General features: G+C 37.8%; 1 protein-coding gene across 1 annotated transcript; it reads right to left on the bottom strand.

Annotated features, from left to right (window-relative positions):
* Positions 1–336: 336 nt before the first annotated feature.
* MYMK (myomaker, myoblast fusion factor) lies at positions 337–6,045 on the bottom strand. Its single transcript, XM_072430630.1, has 5 exons — positions 5,860–6,045; positions 4,278–4,392; positions 2,890–3,038; positions 1,590–1,706; positions 337–1,230 (listed from the first exon to the last, which is right to left on the bottom strand). The coding sequence occupies exons 1-5, from the start codon at positions 5,992–5,994 to the stop codon at positions 1,081–1,083; spliced, it is 666 nt and encodes a 221-aa protein (XP_072286731.1). The 5' UTR covers positions 5,995–6,045; the 3' UTR covers positions 337–1,080.
* Between the last annotated feature and the right edge of the window lie 4,109 nt (positions 6,046–10,154).

Below are 10,154 nucleotides of genomic sequence, written 5' to 3'. Positions count from 1 at the left end.
AAAATCTGGTCTAGATTACAGGAGACTTCACAACACTTGCTGCAGATGCTGCAAAAAATATGTTTTTTATTTGTAATGCTGCTAAAAATACACTGTATTTTTTAATTTAATTTGTTTGGGTAGTCAGCCTTTTGTAGGACTTATTTCACCTGTTGAAAGTGATATTTCCATTGTTTGTAATACACAGTTTAGGTTGGTAAATATGCATACTTAATTTTTTTTTAAATTCTTTAGAAAAAAACAGTGAAATAAAAAGAGTGCCTTTTAATAAATCTAAAAAGAACGTTTTTAAATAGTGCAAAGAGTATAACACATCAGCAAATACATATATATATATATATATATATATATATATATATAAAAAAAAACTAAAGTGTACAGACATCAATAAATACAACACTATCTATATTATAAATAGCTATACAAAATGGGTTACCATCTAAACATCTTTGCTTTTGTCCTTTACAAGCTATGTCTTAAAGGCAAAGTTTAGATCTTTAAAGCAGAAACTAGGCTGCATTCAATCATTTTAAAGCAAAATCAAAGTGAAATTGCAACTTTTTTTAGTTTGGTAGAAACTACCTTGATTGTCAGAAGAATATGGAAATATATTCAGATAAAGAAATAATATAAAGTCTACAGCATTAAAATTTAACAACAGTTGTACAACCTTCCCATGAAGCTCCACTTATTGAGAAAAATCACTTCACTGAGAAAGAATGTTTCAAAATTTTGCTAATTTTCAGCTCCAAGGTTGGGTACTCAGACACTAAAATCAGGCACCTGTTTTTTTAAATATATGACTAGCACTAATACCCCTAAATATGGCAGTCCTAAACAACTTTAGAAAACATTATCCATATGTTTTCAGCCTGCAAGTACAATTCCAGCCTTTCCAACACACAGAAAAACAAGGCAGCAAAATCTTTTTTAAATTTATCAAACTTTTGACTACCAAAATTTGCTTAATAAAAAGACAGCTGATTATAACCCGTTAGCTGGCTGTGTGCTAAGTTCTTTCTGCCTTCCCATGAGTCGCAGTAGCTAAAATTCTTGTATTTGGTCAAAGCATTGTATGTTCTAGCAGACACAACAACACAGCGTGGAACAGTCCATCTTGGCAGGGGTGCCTCCGTTTCCCGCTTTCTTGTTGATTTTGGGAAGAAGCAGTACAAAGGACATAGCTAGAGAGCAGTGGTAGAAACTGTGCACGTAGGTGTAATCCCATTCCTGAAGATACAAAAATTAAAGTCAAAAGATTAAAATGTTTTCAATAACAATAAAACACAAAAAAACTTACTTTTTTAGGTCCTTTTTTTATCATTGAAGTTTTTAATGCTTGGTGCATGCTTACATTGCTTTGTTGATCGTCAAAGTTACATAAAATGAACATTTGCTGATATTAGCGCTTATTTTCCAGGATATTTTGGCCAAAGCATAAGCTCTAATTTTGCCACACATTTGTTAAAATTACTCTAATCATTCCTGGTTGCCTGTAAGTCAAATAACTAATGGAAAAGAAGTACATTTTGTTTTTATTGAAATCCTGCAAACACATAAAATCGAAAAGGAGTAAAAACTTTTGTTACCTCAAAGAAAAAACGCAGCATTAATGCCAGAGCACCAAAGCAGAAGCCGGGTCCTATTTGCTGGGTATAGACACTCTTGTCCGGGTAGAGGCCTTTTGTCTCCTTCATTTTGTTCAGCTATGACAAAATTTAACATTCAAAGTTACAAACAAAATTCCAGCAACAAGAGTAGCAGAGACGACTGGTATGGGGACCACGTCTGACTATCTAAATATATCAGAACTCGTCTATTTGTCCTGTTGTTTCCAAGAATAAAATGTTTACTCATGTTTATTTGCTAGAGAAAATGTTTTTAAAGTAGCAACCAAAACTGTTTTCTCCTTCACTTTTGATAGAAAGAGCTAACGTAAGATCCCTCATTACATTACCCCTAGAATACACAGTAAAACTTTCTCTGCTTGCTTTTAAATAAAGGCTTTTTGGCTGTAAATCCACTTTAATTTTCTTACATTCTGTGCTATACAATGTGGTATGTGATCTTGGGCTGGAGGTACGACAGATGGCGGAATGATTTGTAGGGTTAGTGCCAAGCTGCAGTAGACCTATAAAATAATGATAGTGTATAGGGTCGGTCCTCCTAATACAGATATTTTGGTGCTTGATAAAAGCAAAGAGGACCCAAACCAACCCCAATATATTCCAAACTATACACTATTTTATTTTAGATGAAAACTTCCAGACATGTTATTTGTACAGTAAGCTGAAAAATTTACCTTTTGTCTTGAGTTTATGCAGAAAAATAGAAAATACACTGATTACTATTTCCATTGCTGGGGGAGATGAAGTACAGGAGGACCTGTGTTGCAAGTATTCCCTTGCTTCTTCTTATTTCATTTAGGGAATCTTTCTGCACCTCTGTTGCGGCTTCCCAAATATCCCCCCACCAGTTATCAGATCACCAGTTATCAGAGAGATAGCTCTGACACAAAGCCTTGCCTCTACAAAGATAGTAGACACAGTTCAGAACAAGATATGGAAAGGTAATGACGGGAAAAGACCAGTTAAATAGTTACTATCCCTTTGTCCTTTTACTTTCTCTTTTTGGGGGGCATAGCTTCCTCATTTCATGTCTTTTTAAAACCATTGACAGTTGATTCTGTCACTTGGAATCTTGATTTGTGAATTGACAAGTCACAAATCAGCTATGTGCATTAAAGAGGCTCCCATTCTCCTTGCTGGAGATATTTGGAAAATGCGGAACATGGTCCCTAATCCAGCATAATGGAGAAATATATTTGAGCAGATGAGCTTTATCTAGAAGGTAAATGTTAGTAATGGATTGCCTGACTGTGTTACTTACCCATTTCACAGTAATAACCAGAACTGCAGTGCCGATAGGTCCAGAGTAGACACCATATCCAAAGCGATCTTGATATATTGTTACTGCGATGGTGAGGACACCAAACATGACCAGTGTGGACCTCTTGGGCTCATCAAACTCTGCCAAAGCTAAACAAGCAACCAACAGTGTTACAATGAGTTTATACACACCTAAATGCTTTTACATGTGCAGAAATACATTTAAGCCTGCAGGTGATATTAGGGGTGTACATGGTGTGGATTTATCAATACTCATTAACTGCTGCAAGTGCAAACTGATTTTTATCCCTATATACTTTACTGTCTAGTCAGGTTAAAAAATACTGTACATCAGTTTTTCATATTTCACTGTTAGGTCGTGAATAGACTTATGTCATTTGACCCCCTCCTCTTTACTACACAGCTGAATGAATAGAATAGAATGAGATCCCCAATACTGTACTTGTTTTTTAAAGGTGTTTTTTATTAAAAAAAAAATTCAGTAAGTGTATAGAATACATTTTCTCTTTGTGGTGTTTGTGAGCTGGAGAAAAGTATATACTGTCTCGAGATGTGGGCATTCATCTTTATGAACCTGTGTAGTTTATTCATTTAAAAATTAAGGCCATAAAATCAGCAGGGTTGCCAGGCCGCCAGCATTTTAAGCATTTCTAAATGCCTTAAAAAACCTAGCAGTGACAACCTGTTTCCCCTCCTGGGTGCTTGTTTGCTTGAAGGTCATTTTTAATGTGATGTCAACCTACTTGTAAACAGAAAGTTCAGTATACATAACAAGGCTGATTACCCCATGTACAACTTAAATTTACTAATTTATTTATTTAATAATTTACATATAAATAACTACACACACACAGTACATTTGAAACATCTTTGTGTGAAAAAGATAAATTATAAAGGCGCTGAAATCCATGCTATTCAGAAGAGCCTTTTAGGCAGAGTGCTGCCGTGAACATGATTTCTGGAGGATGATACTGGGACAGATTTAGGTACTACTAAAGTATCCTCTCCTCCATTGTTTAGACTGTATTATAATTTACAAGGTTGCAGCAGGGACCACTCTGTGTCAGGCATTTGGTAACACAAAAGCCTACATCAGTCTTCTTGGAATTTCTGAGCCCAGCGGGAGGACAGTGCACTACCTCTGTTTTTGGAAGAAACTGATTTGTTTAGCGACCTAGTAGGGCCTCTTTAACATGAAACATATTCTGATTACTAAGAAAAATTTTTTTTTTTTTATCCCTGCCTGCAATCCATTTTTATAAGTTGGTAGGTCTCAATAAGCCTTCTAAAAATGAAGCCAAGACTTCTTTAGATATCGTTCTTCTGTTTCTTAGAAGATAAAATTGTCGCTGGGACTGTCAAACTTACCTATCAGCGACACCCACATGGACAAGGCTGTGCCATAGATACTGAAGTATTCCAGCAGATCATATCTCATGAAACAAATCATGGAAAGGCCAGGGCCTTCACAGGCATGGTACATCTACAGAGACGGGGGAAGAGAGAAAGTTGATTACAGGGGGCCGTAGAGCCTAAAATGCTGGGGAGGGAAAGGGTGGACAGTTGTTGTTGATCTAAAAGAAGGCACAGCTGAGGAACAAATGGTTAAAAGGCCTAAACAAAAGATCTTCACCATCAACTGTCAGCTCTCCACAGGGTCACAAAATACTCAGGAATGCCACTATTCATTGTCATCTGCTGAAGCTCAGCTGGGGTGATACAAAAGCCACATGAAAAGTGCCAGCTGTGCATGCAAAGTATCTGAGCTGCAATGATGGTGTGTCATGGTTCACAATAAAAGGGTCATTGTATCTTCAGTCTCTGTGGCCTGAACTGCCCAAAAATAGCAAGAGTATTAACCAGTGAATCAGTTAAAGAGAACCTGTCATCTTTAGTTTAGCCAGTATAAGGCTTCTCATGGTCTGAGGAAATAAAGATGACTTTGGGTGGGTCTCATTTTAAACACAAGGGGTACCAAATGTATAACTGGGGGAAGAACTATCGACATCTCCAGAGAAATATACACATCCTAAATATAACTATAGACAATTTGTTTTCCTCTAGAAATGTTTATTAATTCCCCATAACATTTTAGAACATACATTATAAACTTGTGTATTTTTAAGCCATATTAAAAAAAATCCAATAAAACACAATGTCAAATGCAATTTGAGCACATTTGCTGATCTGGAGAAAGAAAAAAAGAATTAACTGTATTTTTTACATATTAACATATTAGAACTCTCCTTCAAAATATGTGCAGCTGTGTATGTAAGGGCTGCGACCAGTCTGGATTTTAAGGTGATTTGAAGCGTCTGTTTCCTTATAACGCTGGGACCAAGGGCTAGTACACATGAGTATCACACACTTAATTATCACTTTTAAACCAATTTCCAATCAGATAAAAAGAGAATACAGTTGCCAAACAATGATAAGGACCATTTTTTGGGGGTTCTGATCAGTTGGGGATGAATTACATGTGTTGGTAAATCTAGGCAAAAATCTAGACAAAAAAAGCTGTATCTTGTGTACAAATGACCAAGTAAAAAATTCCAGTGAAAACAATCAGCAAGATAGAATTTGATACATGTAATGGGTACAGTAAATCAGTTCCTTTCACTTACATCCTGGCCTGCAACTGCAATATACTCATGTGAGGTATTAGTAGACGTAGGTCACGTTGAGTATGAGTATGTGAGTATATCTGCTTTAACTCCTATGTGATTAATATAATTGATGCAATTCTATTTTCTGTCAAAAGAATATGTACATAGTAATATTCTGGTAAAATTATCCAGCATTGTGTCCTGCCTGATAACTTGTCTTTGTAAAGAAAGTTGTAAAATGATAAGTTAAGTAATTAGAAAAAAAGAGATCACCGAACAGACTAAATATGTATACTTTATTTACAGTCAATTCACAGTAACAAGCAGAAGACAAAATGACTTACCGCAATGAAAAACATGGTGAAAAAATATACCATTGCCTCCATGTGGAACTTCCTTTTGGCTGCTATGCTGATGGTAGGCACCAGTGCCAAACTGCTGATGGTTGGTAGAAGAATCTTTGCCAATATAGACCCCATAGTGATGAACTCCTATGGTATAATCAGAGGGAACTGCCTTTAGCAGAGCAGTATGATATGGGCACTGACTGAATGGACTGTTGGGGGGATTTAAAATTTAAAGGGACCAACAGGTGCTTTACAAGAGGGGAGGGGGTCTGTGACAGCTGATGGCAGGCTTCCTTCCCAACTGGCAGTTAAAAGGCTAGCACAGAATTCAGGATTCATATCCCACATAGTTATATTCTGTAAACATTAAAATATCATCATGTTTAATATTTAAAGCATAGGTAAACTATTATATGTGGAGTCTTGCTCTACCTGTCTCTCCACTGCTAGTGGCTGAGGAATAAATTAATGCAAGCTATCTTTTGCCACTGTTTTTAAGGGAACCTTTAGAGAAAATCATTTGAGCTTTCTTTGCAAACCTAACAAAAAAACTACTTTTTTAATTCATTTTTGATTCACTAGGTATTTTACCCCCCCCCCCCCCCCCAAACCTGGAAACTATGATCTGAAATTGCCAGCTTTCTGTATGTTTTGCTTATATGTAGGCTGTTTCTGCTGCTCTTCCCTTACAAATATCATCTGCCTGGCTATTAAAGAAACATTTTGGCTTTTGCACTGTAAATCACTGACCAGGAACAAGCAGGGTTAGGAGCTGCAACACATAAGGCAATGCTAGGGAAGTAGTATTTCAGAAGGACCATTAATGGCAGCCTTTTTAATTGGGAATACACATGCTTAGAGACCACAGAAGCAGAATGTGACACTTCTATCTCAGTGAATGGGTAGTATGTTAATCTGAAAGATATCCATCTCCACTGCATATTTTGTAGACAGGTGCACTTTAAACTTATTAGGTCAAGCCACAAGCTGATTTGTGGTGCCAACAAGAGAACTATATAAAAATTATCTGGCTCTTCCAGCCTATCAGGAATCTGTAATAAAGTGATGATGACAGGGACTTGAGCATGACATGCATGAGATTCATCTTCATCCTTAAATTATTACAGCTGCTTTCCCACAATCCTCTTCACCTACAATCCTGGCATAGGTGGAGCATTGCTAGTCATCCCTGTTTTATCCAGGAAACTCATTGGTACTCACATGTTCTGCATTGCTGCTGAGATATGTGGTTTACAATCCCTTGAGGATGTTTAAAGTAGAACTGCAGGCAGATATGTGACCCACCCATCAGTCGGATACAAAGCCATTAAAATCATTCAACATATGCCTGCAAGTGTGTTACCCTGAACACATATTAACTTCTCAGATTACCAGATCTAAACCTGGCATTGAAAGTGTCTGTACTTTAGGCCAATTATGTTTTTTATTATTATTATTATTATTAGTAGTAGTAGTAATAATAAACGGGATTTATATAGCTCCAACTTATTATGCATTGCTGTACATTAAATAGGGGTTGCAAATGACAGACAGATACAATCAGCGACACAGGAGGAGGAGAGGACCCTGCCCAAAAGAGCTTACAGTCTATGTTATATTACATTATTTCATTATTGTGACATGTTTCAGGCAGTGGGATGTGTTTAGGTACATGCATTGCTATATACAGATTGTAGCTCTGTTAGACTAAAGGGATGGAGCACGGTTCATATTGGTACCAAAACCAATCAATGTGACTTCCACTTAAATAATTGCAAATGAATACAACAAAACCCTTGGTTTTTACATTGTTGAGATTATTTATCATTTGTTGATAACTGTAGCAGTTAACTGATGGAAGCAGTTAACATTTGCTCCTATCTACCTCCTGCCCAGTCCTAATCTAAAGAGCAGACATAGTTTCATTTAAAGAGGACCTGAACTCTTGAAGCTATGTCCAAGAAGGCAAGCAGATGACAAATGACTCACCTCTCTGTAAGCTCCCTACAGCCAATATTTTCCACATTACTGATGAACCATGCTTTCTACTGCATTGTGTCTTGGTGTAGAGGCATAGCTTTGCTTTTATATCAAAACTAAACCCTTTTTACACTCTCCTCGTTCTGATTGGGGCAACACCATCTTTTTTCCTTCTTCATCTTCCAAGTTTCCATCTTTGGCCATCTTGATTGGCTTAGCCAGGCATGGATGTTCATTTTGTCCCAGCAGCTGCAAAGGAAGCTACCGTAGGATGCACTGGACACGGGCAGCTCAACAAGTTGAAGAGAAAGAGAACAGGAAGGTAAATAAATGTTTTATTGCAAAACAGGCATCACCTGTCCCTTTCTGCCATAAAGCCCAGCTTGGACATACATTGGTAAAGTTGACCTTGGGTCCTCTTGAATGTCAGAGCTGCCCCCTTAATGACTTGGGGAAATATTCAAGAAGGAAACACAAGGAAAGCCCGAATACACAGAAAACATTAATCAGAAACGGGGAATTGAGCAGCACAATAATTACAAATCTCACTTTAAATCTCCTGACATTAGAAGTTAGCTACACCAGTACCCATAGATTTATGGAGCTCTAAGCCCTAGTACTTTCCAAACAAAAGGTACATTTTGAGGGTACTGCTGGGATATATTTCAAATCACTAAATGTTTTCTATACCATATCAAATCCCCACTTTATGAGTTCAGAACTACTTTAGTTAGATGTTCAACACTCAGATGATTCCTATGTGTTGCACAAATGTCTATCAGTCCTCCTTAGAAGCAAAGACTATCATATCAGTTTTATTCCGCACACTTTCCTGAAGAACAGAACACATAACCATTCCCTGAGCAGTGTCTGCAGACGCCATAAAACAGATTGGGCAACTGGCCGAGCAGAAGATATGAGAAACTGAGCCAGAAGTCCCCAGGGGAGGGAGTAAGAAAAGCACAGTGGCGTTTGCATGGAAGCTTAGAGGCTCATTTATTTATTGCATTTATTAAGGAAGGCTTCTGCTAAACAGCAGAAAAATCAAGAGAGAAAAAGAGAAAAAAACAGAATCAGCTAGTTTAGCAATACAACTATTAGTTTTAGGTAATTGAAACCTGTAAAAAAATGAGCAGTACAGACAGTTTATTGAAAGTATAAGCTAGTTGTCTATGGACAGTCCCTCCCATCTACAAAAATGTAGATAAGTTGTTACTAGGTTACATTTAGAGATCTGAAAAGTAGCAGAGAAGTCTTTAAGGCAAAATTCTTAGTTTGTGTAAAACATCATCCCAAATACTCCCCCTACTTTCCTAAGGGTCCTTAGGTTGGTCCAGTGCCCTTTGGGTCTTTCCTATATATTACACTGAATAGGGCCTATGTAATGTCGTCTATTTTGTGTAGTAGTAAAAATCCAGGCAAGCATAATGAAGTTCCTCGAGGTGGTGTGCCCATTACTGCCTGGGCTCAGAGGAAATGAGTAAATGACCCTGCTGTCATTAAGCCCAGAATACTGGCGGCATCTAGATTGAAGGTGATCTTTTGTTAGATTTAATTTAGTTGGACTGCTGATTTTCTTCTGGAGATCTGCTTTAAATCCTGGCTATCTCCTGCCTTCTATCTCTCCAGCCAGACACAGCACATGAAGATGGAGCCCAGCCATGTCTCATTTTGTTTGCCCGTAGCTGGGAATTTTGGACCGGGGTTTGGCGGACTCAGTCGATGTCTTTATCCCTACATAACATGTCTGTAAGAGTGTATATTAGCAGGACAGCATCACATGTTAGCAATGCAGAAACTGTCTATAGCCCGCAAAAGGCTCTAATCCCTTTCAGGTGTCTTTGTGCAAACACTCAGCGCTGGTCCGCAGACGGCTCTGGCTGAGGCCAGATATGGTCTGTCCCAGTCTGTAGTCAGAGAGAGGGGAAAGTATCTAGCAAAGGAGCAAAGGGAAAGGTTTGTCAGTAGGAAGCAGCTGCGTAAAAGGGGCTACACCTTCTGTCATTCAGGCACACAAGGAACAGCTGAAAGTTACACTAGGGGCCTCATGTTGTGGCTGCTGCAGCTGTCCAGACATCTCATACAGCCAGGAAACACTGTGTGAACGACATACAATTTATTGTATAGTGGGCAGAGAACAGATGGCAACAATTGGGATGCTAGGCATGACCCAAGTATCTTAGCAGACAAACTGTATATAAGGGCCCCTGTGAAAACAAACCTTCTTTTGATTTTCCTTAGTAGTAATGAAAATATTTAGCACTACTTTTCATTTGTTAACTTATTTATTTGGGTATTGTCCACATTTTACC

The sequence above is a fragment of the Pyxicephalus adspersus genome, chromosome Z, assembly GCF_032062135.1.
Source record: "Pyxicephalus adspersus chromosome Z, UCB_Pads_2.0, whole genome shotgun sequence".
Taxonomy (NCBI): domain Eukaryota; kingdom Metazoa; phylum Chordata; class Amphibia; order Anura; family Pyxicephalidae; genus Pyxicephalus; species Pyxicephalus adspersus.
This window is presented reverse-complemented; position numbering and strand designations above follow the sequence as displayed.

What these genes read in the sequence shown, in the direction of transcription:
- MYMK (XM_072430630.1), bottom strand. Translation starts at nt 5,994, where the DNA reads ATGGGGTCTATATTGGCAAAGATTCTTCTACCAACCATCAGCAGTTTG. An exon ending in TCACCATGTTTTTCATTGCG is followed by an intron (nt 4,393 to 5,859) that starts GTAAGTCATTTT and finishes CCGTCTCTGTAG; the next exon opens with ATGTACCATGCCTGTGAAGG. An exon ending in TGCTGCGTTTTTTCTTTGAG is followed by an intron (nt 1,231 to 1,589) that starts GTAACAAAAGTT and finishes TTGTATCTTCAG; the next exon opens with GAATGGGATTACACCTACGT.